Source organism: Aulonocara stuartgranti, assembly GCF_965226115.1.
Source record: "Aulonocara stuartgranti genome assembly, chromosome: 1".
In the NCBI taxonomy this organism is placed as follows: Eukaryota; Metazoa; Chordata; class Actinopteri; order Cichliformes; family Cichlidae; genus Aulonocara; species Aulonocara stuartgranti.
In genome coordinates this window covers 15,775,846-15,790,734 of record NC_138939.1, presented here as the reverse complement: position 1 = coordinate 15,790,734, position 14,889 = coordinate 15,775,846, and the positions used below count along the sequence as shown (strand labels likewise).

General features: G+C 39.0%; 2 protein-coding genes across 2 annotated transcripts in view; one reads left to right on the top strand and one right to left on the bottom strand.

Moving 5' to 3' along the window:
- The window catches only part of chs1 (chitin synthase 1), a 26,460-nt gene extending 20,318 nt beyond the window's left edge, over positions 1–6,142 (top strand). The window contains exons 32-36 of the mRNA XM_082534195.1: positions 279–389; positions 559–696; positions 834–913; positions 1,233–1,299; positions 2,854–6,142. Of these exons, the coding sequence (XP_082390321.1) occupies positions 279–389; positions 559–696; positions 834–913; positions 1,233–1,299; positions 2,854–2,931 (474 nt within the window). The 3' untranslated portion in view covers positions 2,932–6,142. The remainder of the gene's footprint in view (positions 1–278; positions 390–558; positions 697–833; positions 914–1,232; positions 1,300–2,853) is intronic.
- On the bottom strand, positions 5,479–14,889 carry ddx21 (DEAD (Asp-Glu-Ala-Asp) box helicase 21). Its single transcript, XM_082534220.1, has 16 exons — positions 14,665–14,889; positions 13,018–13,254; positions 12,722–12,850; positions 12,547–12,622; positions 12,015–12,193; positions 11,805–11,922; positions 11,119–11,304; positions 10,643–10,788; positions 10,146–10,295; positions 9,880–10,041; positions 8,871–8,990; positions 8,497–8,570; positions 8,077–8,236; positions 7,668–7,802; positions 7,109–7,153; positions 5,479–6,967 (listed from the first exon to the last, which is right to left on the bottom strand). The coding sequence occupies exons 1-16, from the start codon at positions 14,872–14,874 to the stop codon at positions 6,701–6,703; spliced, it is 2,394 nt and encodes a 797-aa protein (XP_082390346.1). The 5' UTR covers positions 14,875–14,889; the 3' UTR covers positions 5,479–6,700.

Here is a 14,889-nt window from a genome sequence, read left to right as displayed (position 1 = left end):
ATAGAGGTAGATACAAAAAGTTGTATTTAAAATGAGTATTTAAACACAGTATTACTACTTCACAATGCACGGTAGATGTAAATGTTTCTAAATTTTGCCGTTCGTTTTCAGTAATTAAGGTATAGTGAACAAAGCAACCGCCCTGAAATGTTATTCATTAGCAGATTTCTGATCTTCTAAGGAAAATAAAATTTATATTTGCTAAATGGAGTTAGTCAGTTAAAAAAGTGATCAATTAAATTTTTTTTATTGAACTGTGTGCATTTTTGTGTGTTTAGAATGAGAACGACTTCTGGAACAAGCTAATCGAGCGCTACCTGAAACCAATCACTCACTCTAAAGAACATCAGGAGGAAGTCAACAGAGAACTAAAGTCACTGAGAAACAAGGTCAGCACTCTGATGATGACAATGATAACAAATGAATGATCCCAAATCATTATGAAAAAATACTCTGATGCGTCAGGTTGCAGGTTGGGAGTGAAACCTTTAAAAACAATTATCCACTTGAAATGTGGCAAAACGAAATCAAATATTAAATTCTCTTACCTCTCCACAGGCCGTCTTCCTGTATTTCATCATAAACGTGCTCTGGGTGGTAGCTACCTTCTTCTTGCAGGCCATTGGAAATGATGTCATCAGCATCAGGATCCCAAAGTATTTTCCCAATGGAACTAAAAGTGATGAATTCCTCAAGGTTGGGACCCACAACAGACACTCCTAAATGCATGTGCTGCAGTTAAAGAAGGATTGTGATTCTTTTTAAATAATTGTTTGAACTCCTGTAACATCTGATGTAATTAGTAATCCATTCTATTGCTCTTTTTCTGACAGGTGGAGCCTCTCACTTTGATGTTTCTGTTGTCTTTTGCTATTCTTCTCATTGTGCAGTTTCTGGCCATGTTATATCACAGGTAATAACATCATTTCACATTTAACTTTTATTTTTTTCCTCACAGGTTGTACTTTTTGACTAATTTAGTGACCTTGAAAATGAAGCAGGACAATCCAGCAGGCTTGATTGAGAAGCAGAGAAATTTAATCAAAGTTATTAATCTGGCACTGAATAACCCCACCCCCCCGCCCCGCAATCATGAGCAGGGAGTCTTTGAGTTCTGTCTTTATGGAGAGTTATAATGGCTTTGTCCTTGTCACTGTTATCCATCGATTTCTTCATTTTCATTTTCCCACATTTTCCCCTCATGTTTCATCCTTGTGCCTTTTTGTTTTCAGAGTCTACACCCTGATCCATGTGGTGTCCTATCGCAGCTCAGAGAAAAACTACAAAGAGAAAGACGAAGTAAGTAATTACACTCAAAAGCATACAAATAATCATGAGGCTTGATTATGTTCGGCCACTACGTCACATGGGCCCCACACAAACTGCAGAAAATCAAACTGCAGCCGACTTAACATGATTAAAACAACAAAATAAATGAAAGAATAACTGCACAAATCCAAACTTCACAAACGCTAAAAACATAATAGCAGCTACATCAGGCTGTCAGACATGACAACAAACATTAAAATGTCTTCCTTTCTTTTTTTAAATACAAACTAAAGTATTCAAATTAAGCCTGGAGCTTCACATAGTGCAGACCAACACAGCTGACGTTTAAACAGGTTTCACATACAGTACGGTTTAATCACAATATAGCAATTAAGTATTTGTTTTAATCGTTCTGTACATTTCAGTCGATTTACGATGAAATGAAATGTTTTCATCTTGCTAGGAACAGTTCAAAACTTACCAGGGCCACAATAATTAATTAATACTTGAATGAAAATAACTAACTAGTTTCCATATGATTTTCAACAAATAGATACATTTAAAAATAACATAACAACATAAAAATTGAGAGCTTTTGGGTTTTACTTGCTTTTTGTTAGTTCAGTTACTTTTGTGTCCCTGCAGGGAAAAGAAGCTATTAAACCATGATGAATTCTTTATAGACTGCAAAATATTTAAAATAGTTATTAATTATTAATAAAATGATTCGCATTTATAGAAGCATATGGCATTCGTAGACACACAAACGTGTTGTCTTATGACTTTGTTTCTTAATTAAGTGACAAAAAATGTATTTATGTAAACCAGATTCATAAATTATTAAAAAAGGTGAAAGTGGGTAATAATCAGTACTATACGAGAGAAACTGGATGTAACTGTAATGCACGTTTTTAATAATGCACCATTGTGAAAAATGTTATTAATACTTGTAGAACAAACATATATGAAAGAAGTATAAACTAAACTAAATAATGTAAACTTGTAAGCAATGTGTAATTTGTGTAATATTCACAACTATTACTGAATTTTTTTTAATACTAAAGAAATCTTAAAAATCTGATGATCGTACATGATGCTGAGTTCTGACGAGTGCCCATTTCTGTTAAATTGTCTTTTTGGCATAAAGCTTTCCTTACAACCGTTACCTCTTAATAGCCAATTTGGGACGCAAAACTTTTCTAAACCAGTAAACATGAGGGGGCATTTGCAGCGCGCAGTGTGGATCATTAAAAGCATTTACTGGAGACGGAATTGAAACGTCTGGGGAGAATAACATCAGCAGATGTGGTTGAAGCAATCAGACCTTTAACTTAAGTAAAAGTAGCAATACAAGAAAGTATTAGTCCTATCAGCTACTGACACAGTCACGTTCAAGGCTAACAGTTATGCCACAGACGACGAATTTAGCGCATCAAACCATTCCAAGATTCCACCAGTGTGGTCTCAATGAAACCTGTTAACTGTCCATAACACTAATCCAGACACGGGATCTTCTCAAAGCTTAAAACATAGAGACTCCTGTATTTTGGAAAATGCTGATTGACCTTTTTCCCTGTCATCCAGGACGACACTGGTGATGACCACTTCATTATGGAGAACCCCGCACACAATGAAATTTTCCTGACAACTGAAGACCTGTAGTCAGAAACAAGAAGATGTAGCTGCAGAGACGCAACAACAAGCCGAAAGTGGCATCATTAGCAAGCTTTTTCCCACCTCAGGGCTGTTTCCTCCACTGTGGTTCATTTTCCTCAGGTTTCACTGTGCATTAAACACGGTACATTCTGGTCATGATCATAGCACACACTGTCACACAGTCCTTGTAGACATCCCATGTCTTTAGCTTTCCATCACAGGAAATAATTTACTTTTTATCTATTATGCAGCAGCTGTTTTGCCTCCCGGTATAATCCAGCAGGGGAGGCCAAATGGCACAGGGGAAATCAGTCAGAACAGATCCAATAAACTTTGTTTGTCATTGCACAATGAATTATTAACATGTGAGAATGGGACCTAACACAATAATATCAAAGGATGGAGTGATTTTAATGATTGGCTGTTTAATTTTAATATAACTGCTTGTAAGATTGCTGTTTTTGCTATCAGAACTATAGTTGAATCCATCAGGTTTACTGATTTTGCATCTCACTATAAAACAGATTTTAAAAAAAAAAGCTCTTTGAATAAGATGCATTTTAAGTTTACTGAAAAATCTGTGTAAATCCTGTTATTGTTCTTCTTCAACTATTGCATCCAAATCAATAAAACTACAATACTGGGCTAGATGTAGAGAGGAGTATAATATTTTCACCTGTCTGGGTATTTATGAAAAGTGTATATCTAAATCCTTGGTCAATATTAAAATATTGACAGGTACTTGAATGTGCAGGAAACAGTGCCAGTAATGCAATATTTGCACATAGACTGTTGTTAAGAAATTCTTTTAGTTTATTTTATATTGTGGTGTAATTAAACTGTGTTGCCCTTCCAATATTGTGTCAGTATATTGTGATTATGTTTGCCAAGTACAGCGATGCGCTAGACAAAGTGGACAAAATTGGTACAAGTAAATTAAAAAAAATATTGTGGGCAATAATATGCTTGTATTGAAAAAAATTAAATAACGATCAAACAAAATGTCAAGCTGTCTGTCAACGATATAACCTTACAACTTCTGATCTAACAATCCAATACAGTAAAATGAATATTTATGTACTGTGACTCAACTTTGTTATTTTATAGCAATGTTTGGCTCATTTAAATAATTAAACGTACATCATGCAGATTTCAGATTGTCTGTTTTTTGGTGTAATGCAGAGTTATAGTGTTGCTCTGGTTGTGTGCTGGGTAAAGGAACCGAATCAGTGGACTAACCCTGCAACGTTTAGTTCTGTGTACTTGTTTCTTCTCAGTGTGGTGTGAAAGTCTCACTGCACATAAAACACAGCAGAAACAAAACTGTTAATAATCCACCCGTGCACTTAGTATTATATTTATTTACCACATGCTTCATTAGGCCGACCTTGCTAGCACTGGGCTGGACCTCTCGGCATAGATTCAACAAGTTGCTGGAAATGTTCCTCAAAGATTATGGTCCACATAGCTGCACATCCATGATGTAAATGCACCTTTTTATAGATTCAAAGGTGCTCTATTGGATTGAGATCTGATGACTGGGGGCCATATTGAGATTATTTGAGCTTTGCGTGGTGCATTTTCCTGCTGCCGTGGTCACAAAGGAACAGAGGTAGGTTGCAGCATTTAAATGTTGCTCACTTGGCGGTCCAACGCATGCCAAAAAAAACATCACCTAGACCAGTGGTTCTTAACCTTGTTGGAGGTACCGAACCCCACCAGCTTCATATGCGCATTCACTGAACCCCTCTTTAGTGAAAAATAAAATGTGATTTTTTTACTGGTGCACAAAATGAGCCATGCATGTCATGGCGAAGGCTCTGCCGAACCCCTGAGACCGACTCACCGAACCCCTAGGGTTCGATCGAACCCAGGTTAAGAACCACTGACCTAGACCATTACACCACCACCCATAGCCTGAACTGTTTATACAAACTAAGATGGATCCATGTTTTCAAACCGTTTACGCTAAATGATGCATCAGAAATCAAGACTCATCAGTCTTTCAAGCTTTTGTTGCCCAGTTTTGGTTATTCTGTGCGAATTCTGGCCATTGTGATAGGAGTGGCTATCGGGGTGGTTATTACAGTCACTGCTGCCTTCCTATCAACTCTGGGCAGTTTGGGACCATTTCTCTCTGACCTAGCATCAACAAGGCATTTTCAATTGTAGAACTCACTGGATATTTTACTCTTTTTCAGACCATTCTCTGCAAATCAGAGATGATTGTGTGGAAAAGACACCAGTAGATTAGCAGTTTCTGAAATACTCAAACCAGCTTGTTTAGCATCAAAAACCACACCACATTCAAACTTATTTGAATCTCCATTCTCATGCCCAGTTTAAACTTCAACGGGTCATCTTGAAAATTTCTACGTGCCTAAATGCACTGAGATGCCTTCTTACCACTAGTTAATTAGATACTTTACTATTGAAGTGCTCAGTGAGTGTAGTTTATTGCCAGTCTGATTCTGACAGAAGACGAATGCCTTAAACTATTTCATAAGCATGTTACGTACTTATTTTACCCCTTTGGAAGGAATAAACACAACATGACTTGACCTTTTTAATGAAGAAGTCATTTCATTCAAATGAATGGAAGCAGTAGACAAAAGTTATTAAATAGAGGCGATTGCAAAGCAATCATCCAACATATTTTTGGGGAGAGAGGTTTCAGCTGAGGGTAAGGCAGCAATCTGACACTGAGCACATTTGTAAAGGTCAACACCATCGCTGTTCTCTGCGGGTGCAGAGTAGAACCATCTCAAACGTGACAGTGCAACATACTGAACAGGTTTGATAGCACACTCGTACATCAAATGTGACGTGAACAAGATTGTGCATCTTCCATTTTGGACAAAAGCCTTAAGTGTGACTGCTGCCAATGTTCCCCAAACACCCATAAAAATGAACACTTTACCTAAAACCCAATAGATGACATTTTCCAACTTTAGGTCATGTTATTGAATATTGCCAACATTTCAATATAGGTTATATAACCAGTAATTACATTTGGTGCTTGTTTATTTAGTTGCAATGTCATTCCAAAAGTTTCAGCTAAAGTGCCACCTTAAAGAAATGCACATCAGGCATCGCAAAAATGGCTGCCAGTCTTAGTTTTGTATATATGGTACGGTACACAGATTTTCATTTTAAACCATTTTTAGATAACTATCTGTAAATTAAAGTAACATCTCACCCCCCCCCCAAAAAAAAATCTCCTCTGTCCTGCAGAGTTATGTATCCATCTGGAATATTTTGGTGGGATTTGCCCAACTCTGGAGATGTGTGGTGTAAAGATGTCCGTCTTTTCTTGAATATAACGGGACTAAAAGACACGTGTGCTGTCCTAAATGGGTTTTTAAAAAAATCTGAACTAAAAAACAAAGAACAAAACACTACCTACATTAAACAGCAGCCCAGATTAAATGAAATTTAGTCACATTATATTAAAGAGAAGGCAAACATTTCTGCTACACATGCCTCCAAACCTGTGCAGATGAGCCAAAAAAATAAAAAATCTAGATGGATGACATGCACAACAGACCAGAGGAAATAAATATCAAGCTTTACGGTAAACTGCACCTTTAGTATTACTCTTCCGATAGCACGTTTTGTTAAAATTATGTCTCAAACTCTGTAATTCAATGAATTCTATATGAAATTACACAATTAAACTTGTTTAATGATGGAGAATGTTGACCAGCCAGCCAATAAGAACCACTGCCACCCCAGCTGAGTGACAGTCTGTCCTATCAGTCCACACATTAGTACTTTAGTAATCAAACGCTTGGTTGAATGTGCGTTTGTGTCCCCCTCTGTTGTTGCCGTAGCCGCCGCCGCTGCTGCCGTTCCGGAACCCGTTGCCACGGCCACCGTTTCCACCGAAACTCCTTCCCCTGCCGCCTCTGAACCCTCCTCTGTCACCACGGTTACCACTGCCAAAGCCTCTGTCACCACGGTTACTGAACTGCTTCTCCTCCAGCTCTGGCAGCTCTGTGGCCACAGTGAGCTGCCAACGGCGACCGTCCTGCCATGTTTCCTAATGGAAGAACAAGTTTGGAGACAAAGGATTTCAAACAGGACTGCCAGTCTGTTGAAATATATATTTTCACTTTTTTTCACATTTACAAGAAGTCAACTACATATGTTGAACAGATGTTGGGGTTATTGTTGTTCCCACCTGAATCTCCTTGACTTTATCAGCTGGGACGTCAAAACAAACTCCCTGTTAGAAAAACAATAAGCATGAGATGGCGAGTTTTTCAATGTCTGTGTCAAACAGACATGGTCACATATGTTCACTCATACTAACAGATGTCTCTCTGTTTACATGCTGTGGATAATTAGCTTTGTGCTTATTGTGTGACCAGAGAGACTCAATTCCCATACAACAGGACAATACATTATAAAAAAAAAAAAAAAAAAAAAGACATTTTACTCACTACTTCTCTTAATTTGCATTTTCATTTACCAGTGAGTTTCCAATTCACACTTCCATTTGCTATCATTCATGTGGCACGCTGGGGTGTGGTTTTTTCACTATTTTGCAAGAATGTACAATTTATAAGAAAGTAGAACAGTCGCTGAGCCCAGTCCTTTGTAACTGTACACACGCAGACATCCATCAACATACAACCTCTCCCCCTCTCACACAGATACCCATTATTTTACAAAGGTCTAGCATCTATGTATACACTAGCCACAGCTCACATATCTACATATTGAGTGTGTATACATACTGTTCTGCCTTTGAGGAAGGTCATTCTGTGAATGTGGTTCTCAATCTCCTCTCCTAGCTGCTCTTTGATGGTTCTCCAGGCGTAACCCAGATTATGCATCTCCTGGGAACACACCAACTGCATTGTGCTGAAACCCTGCAAAAAAACAAAAACAAAACAGAAACAACACATTAGGCAGAATTACAGTTATACATCACCTAAAGGCACAGCGCATTTCTAACTAGATGGAGGACAAGCACTATACTTAGTGGGTGGGCAGGGGCAACATGTTAGGCCTGCATGAGAACGCCCACGGGCTTTAAAACAAAGGGCAGACACAAATCTATCGTCTAGGAAAGCTGTATGCGAGGGTGAACGGTGCCTAGTACGACATAATAGCGAGTTCTGTACGCATGCATAAATAACTTACAGCATCAGAGTTGAGCAGTGACCTCTGCTCTAGACTTGTGGCTCCAGAAATGTGGGCCAGGGCAGCAGCCAGTGCATCAACTGCTCCTCTCTCCTCAATCAGCTTCTCAGCTGATGCTCTGAAGTACCCGATAGCCGCGACTGGAACAGAATCCAGAAACCTGGACACAGTATAGGAAAAGTCAACAATCAAACTCTCGCAGTCAGGAAAGATTTTTCACATTCAGCAGTGTCATGATTAAGGCAGAGGCTTCGTGGGACCACCAAGCTGCCAGTACTAAAGCATCGCCCTTGATTATTAATAACACCTTGTGGCTGACTGAATACAAGCTTTCAAATAGTAAACAATTAAAACTATTTCATACTCCTGTAACAAAATATAATTGCTTGCCCTTGGCTCTCACTCCCCTTAATTACCTACCTGACAGCATCCTTGCTTGATGACTTAATAATATCGTTGGCAGTGGGAACGCCAACTCGCCTGAATGTGATGCCCTGAAATAAGAGCAAATAAAAAATGGTTAGTTTAACAGTCACATAGGAAGGCCTCATTGTCACAGATTGTGTAAAAAGCGCCTTTATTTAGCCGGTGCCTCTTAAACACCCTCCTCCTCTACCTTTCTGTTCTTTTCCCTTTGGATCTTATCCATTTCCTTCTCACACGTAAAGAGAAAAGACTGAGTAGGACTGATTGTGTTCTTTTTTCTGATTTTTTTACAGCTTCTTTTTTTAAAAAACAAAAAGGTAAGCCCGTCACTCCTGTTTGCCCAAGTGAGCATTTCAAAAGATACCTACTGCTTTGTTTTCTACGTAGCGCAACTGGTCCTCTTCTTTTCTTTGATAGAAGCAGATGCAGACTCCAGTCCTGCCTGCACGCCCTGTACGTCCTGAACGATGGATGTATGACTCCACATCCTGAGAATAAACACAAAAAAAAACTTCAGACAAAGTAAAGATTTGAGGCTTCATCATTTTACAACATTTCTCCCTTGAAGGCATGGAATATGTCAGGTCTGTTTGTTTGTTAGCAGTGTAGCATCTGCTGTTTCCAAGATATCCTGTTCAGATTTTATGTGATGTTAGGTACCAATAACAGCTGGAGCAGAATTTATTTTAGTGAAAATCTGGTCAAAGTCATACCAAATGTGAAAAATCTACAAAACTGTTATTTTTATTGAGTCGTCAAATTATATAAACTATATACAAATAGAAATGGGTTTGGAGGACACGAGTACCTAGATCAACCTTGACAAAAATTAATTTGAATTAGTTATTAAAGTTTCACAAAAAAAGGAAAGAAAAAGAAAAAGAAAAAAATCACACTACATATCTCTGTGTGTGTATAGCAATCATATATATCTTAAACAGCTTATAGGACCCAAAGCTTTTTTCCAATTCTACTCCACGTGTACAGATCCATAATAAAGAATATGAACAACGGAGAAGAACAAAATACACCACTTTAGTATGGAATGCTTCAAGGTCATAGGTCAAAGGTCAGACATCAGCGTGTCGTTATAAAAATCAGGCTGACTTCGGCAAGTTGTAATAAAACATTATAAAAACACCAAAGTGTTAGCAGCACCTTTGCCGTTCTGGGGCAGATGCGCTCTCCCAGTGATCTTGTTGTGTATAATCGTGTGAAAGTGTGCAGGTAACATCCATGCACCGCAACTTAATCACTCATTTTCATCCATCATCTTCACAAGTATAAAATCAACACTCTTACAATATTTAAACAAATAAATAAATATAAAAAGGCATAATTAAGGAATTCTTATAGATAACTGGAAACTCTTCTCACCTTGGGTGGAGAACACTGGACCACCAGGTCAACTTCAGGGATATCTAATCCACGGGCTGCAACATTAGTGGCAACCAGAACCTCAAAGGCGCCGTTCCTAAATCCCTTCAGCGTCATCTCTCTCTGCTTCTGGGGGATATCACCATGAAGAGACTGGGTGCTCTTAAAAAAAAAAGAAAAGAAAAGAAAATTACTGAGGATTTTACCAATTTAATGTGCAACACATCAGTCTGTTAAATGTGCACCATGCAAGTATGTGCATCTACCTGTTTGATGGATGCATTCATAGAAAGCTCATTGGCCTCTTTCTTTGTCTCACAGAAGACAATGGTTCTCCCATGGCTGCCACTGTACACCTGAATCACGTCGCCTATCACTGCCGCACGCTGTGACCAGTGACATGTTATGGCTAGATGCTACAGTAGAAAAAGAAACAGAGACAAATGATTCACCAGGGCGGGGGAAAGCGGGGCGTGAGAGGAGAGAGATTTTCATTAATCCAACTGGCAGGCTAAAAACTTGTACTTTATTACAACTTCACTGAAGTGGATGATGATAAATACAGCAATTTTTACTGCAAATGAACTTGCTGGGTTTTCCTGGTGGAGATGTATGCGAGCTCATTTTACAGTCCGTTACTTTAACTGGCCCTGCATGCAAGCATCTCTAAGCAATGTAAACCAAAGACCCAAGACTGCTGTAACGCTTGTTAAATTGCACCAGTCTCAGCCTCTACGTCTCCCTCCCACACAAACACACTTACTTCCACAGTTGTCGCAGCTTTCTGAGTTTTCTTGCCAATCAGGTCAATATGTTTGCAGTTGGGTCTCATGTATTTCTTTGCCACTTCATACACCCAAGGTGGGCAGGTAGCCGAAAACAAGAGAGTCTGTGGGTTGGTGTCGGCGTCTAAACAGGAGAGATGTGCACGACATTAAAATTTACATATATAACCAAACTAAAACAATTACTACTTCAGTAAACAGTCGTGTAAAAAGGAAAGGACTCTATGCAGTCCTGTGAGAAACTAAGTACACCCTTGCACCCTAGCAGATAAGAGGCTAAATAGCAGCAAGGTGCTGCTAATCACATTCACACTGGATTAACTGATCATCAGGAAGTGTGAGCACCTCTACAAAGGCAGACGTTTTGGCAGTTTGATAAACAAACTAAAACACTATCAGCTCATTTTGGCCTATATACATATTTCAACATACAAACCCAGAGATTGAACTTTACCTTTCTTATACGATGAACCCAAAATCTCTTCGACCTGTTCTGCAAAGCCCATGTCCAACATTTGGTCCACTTCATCCAAAACAACATGTTTGACTTTGGTGAGGTTGAGTTTATTGTTCTGGATGTGGTCCTTGATGCGACCGGGGGTTCCAACTAATATATCAATACCATTACGGATAGCATCAACTGGAAGGAAAAGGTTAATAAAAAGAGTTTTATTTCATAACAATATATAAAGCAAGCTGAAAACAGCAAACAGAAACTGCATTTAAAAATATTCTGACATCTACTTAAGAATCTATTTCTAGAAAAAACAGCAGTGAAGGAATGGTCTCAGTTACCCTGATTATCATCGACATTTTACAGTCACTGAAACTGAAGTCATGATTGAAGCAATCCCAGTTATTAAGTTAATTTGCAAATCCCATGAATCATACACTACAAAAAAAAAAAAAAAGCCCATGCGCTGTTCCAGTATACAGTCCTGCCACCTTGTGTCTGCCCTGAATTACTGCAGTCAAAAGGTTAAAAGTAGTGCATTTGAGGCATTCAAGCAAAAAAGGTGGATAGAACCACAATTTTTGCTAAATTAAAATGTGTAATACATGTATAACATCCCTCTTTTCTAACTGGAACATCCAAAACTATTTGACTTAAAGAAAACTGTGTTGTTGTATGTGACATACTCTGTGGGTTGTAGGAGCTGCCTCCATAGAAACAGGCGATAGATACGCGCTTAGCGATGTCTTTGAAGTCTTTAGCAACCTGGATAGCCAACTCTCTGGTTGGAGTCAACACCAGAACCTATAGTTAAAAAATAAATAAATAAATACTCAGTCACACAGAATCACAGCGTCCATAAATATTCACTACCTCTGCTGTGTATGGGCGTGTACCTTGGGAGGACGGCCTCTGGCCATGTCCACTGAATCCTTCTGGAGCTTCTCCACCAAAGGGATAGCAAAGGAGAAAGTCTTTCCTGTTCCTGTTCGGGCTTGGGCAATTACGTCCTCTCCATCATAGACATGATTAAATGTCTTTACCTGAATGTCAAACAGATAAGAGACTCCTCGGGCTAAAAAGGGACAGTAATAGTGTGGAACACAGAGAAAGAAAGAGAATCAATGGTAATTAGTTATTAGTTAATTATTTAGCAAACCTCGAAGCACTTCAACAACTCCTATGCCCATGTTAGATTAGCCCTAGAAAGCTTGCAGAAGTCTATAAATATTCAAATAAATTCTGTAATTCTTCATTACATAAAAAGCTGAAGTCAGACTTAACAACATGACTACCCAAAACTATGACGCACCAAGCATGTCAAGAACTTTGCATGTGCCAGTGACCTTCTAATTCTGAGGCACTGTATAAAAATAAATAGAATTAAAAATAAATTAATGAAAATAGGGTAGAAAGTTCTGACATTACCTTTCAGTTTGTCAATAGTGACTTTAGAGATCCTAAAGTTGGAGAATGCACCTTCCTTCTGCTCTGGTGTCTCTTCCTAAACAAGAAAACAAAGTCAGTTTTGTTTTTAAAACCTGTAACTGAAGCCAGAAGATGTGCTGGGAAAAGCAAAAGACATTCTCTCTGCAGATCTTACCGTTTCTTTTTCGCTGTCACTGGCCGAATCTTCGCTCGACTGGGATGGTGTCTGAACCGGGGTGTTTGGGGTGGAATGTCCATTGGTTGCTGCCTCTGCAGTTGCCTTCTTTTGCTTCTTCTTGATTTTCTAATCCCATGAAAAGAAGTGGATCAAATATTACAAATATTACAGAGAGATCACTTTATAGGCAAAATTATTATATTCCCCTAATATAAACAGGATGTATTAATATGCCCATAAACTGTCCATTAGTTCCAAAATTAGACCTTTGGCTAAGGACAATCAACACTGACCTCTGTGTCTGTCTGTTCTTCAGTGCTCTTCTTAGTCTTCTTCTTTGATGTTTCAACACCATTGCTGTTGCCATTCATATCAGTGGCCTCATCGAGGTCTTCGTTCACTTGGTCTGCCGCAAGCTTGTCTTTTTTCTTTTTCTTTTTGGGTGCAGGAGGCTCGCAATCTGGATCCTCCTGCTCTTCCAGCTGCTGCTGCTGCTGCTTCTTCAGCTTCTTGCCCTCTTTGGTCTTGTTGTATTTTTTTTATTTTTTTTTTATTTCATTTTAAGACACAAAACAGTAAGAAATTCAGGAACCCCAAGGACTCTGTAGCTACTCAAAGTTTAAAAGTGTTCAGTTCAGTTCCTCCACACATTGTTGGCTAATGTTGTGCTTTTTGTCCTACTATCAGCAAAAACGTCATTTAGATATTGCAGTGGTTAATGTGCATCTGCTGTATCACACAACCTTTCTGCTGGCAAAATATTCAAAGACTACAGTTATTTGGGTGGTTTTTGGCATTAAAGTGGTCTGAAGCTACTTCCAGCTGCTCTCTTATTCAGTAGGGTCCACCTCAGTGGGCAGCTCTGCATGTCTGGCTGATTTTTACGCTGGATGCTCTTCCTGACAACACCAAAATAACTAGTGTCTCCTCCCTGCATCATAACAGGAATATTTTGCTTAATGTAAACCACTGGACTATGAAGCCACTTATAAAAATGAGTGACGTTGAAAACACATTAAACAAAAGACAAAACACTTCTATATGGATATCTGCGTGGTGACTGACCCCAAATATTGACATTTTATTGAATAAATTAATGACTTAATGAAATAAAAAATAAAAAAAGGAATACTACTTTAATAACCAGACATGAGCCCGCTGCTAATAAGACGGCTCCTCTCCTGCACTGCCACCCGCAGATAACATTAGCCGAACAAACTTATAATAAATCATTTCGACCAAAGAACCAGCCAAACTGTGTTTCCCAGTTTAAACGGTTGATTTATTAATCCTGACCTGAGGTTGACAATACGAACACTAATCAGCCATCCACCTTGTAAGTCTGACAAAACTTAATTCTAGGCGGCCATACAAACTTTAGCGAATTTAGTGTATTTAGCATACCAAAGTGATATTCGGCAGCACCTATAGTTATAAGTAAAGTGTTGTTTACTGTTTTACGTAGTATTTGTTTGGGGGTTTTTTTTTTAGAACGTCTGGCTATAAAGTAAACAAAACTTAGTTCGTGTTTACAGCGCGGATGTATACTCCAATGTAAACAGTTTCGTCAGACCACACGATCAACTCTCAGACACATGGGCATGCCACGTGATCTTCTCTTAGCTTAGTTAAATGGCTAACACTCGCATTGTGTGCTAACATTAACTTAGCTCACCATCGGACCACGTTGCTGCTCTTCCGCTTCATTACAAAATTTAAGTTTTAAACAGCACGGGACATGAGCGCAAAAATACGTCACTGCTAAGTTCGCTACACACTGTTATCTTATCTCTCTCAGTTTTCCTAACAGTTAAGTAGAGTTAGCTGTCTGGTTAGCTAGTTAGCATGTTCAGCCACATGCTGCCAAAACATGGAGGAGCCGAGCCGCGAGTAAAACCATTTTTCTTTCTTTCCAGGTCGAGACGACCTGCTTTGCTCACCTTTAGGGTTTTAGTTTCCACGACAGTGTCTACTTCTTCGTCCATTGCTTGATCCTCAGTTTCAAAAATGATCTTTGATGGCATTTCTCTTCCCTGTTGGAAACCCTCAGCGTAGACACAGGTAAAACCCACGGGCACGCGGACGGAAAGGAACGCGCAGGGCGGCGCAACGACGCGTGTTCGCGATCCGGGTACAGAAATAGACCTCATAGACACTATATCCAG

Coding starts and splice junctions, on each gene's coding strand:
- ddx21 (XM_082534220.1), bottom strand. CDS start 14,874: ATGAGGTCTATTTCTGTACCCGGATCGCGAACACGCGTCGTTGCGCCG. Junction 8,991..9,879: donor TCCAGTGTTCTCCACCCAAG/GTGAGAAGAGTT, acceptor GTTTATTCTCAG/GATGTGGAGTCATACATCCA. Junction 8,571..8,870: donor GCTACGTAGAAAACAAAGCA/GTAGGTATCTTT, acceptor CTCTTATTTCAG/GGCATCACATTCAGGCGAGT.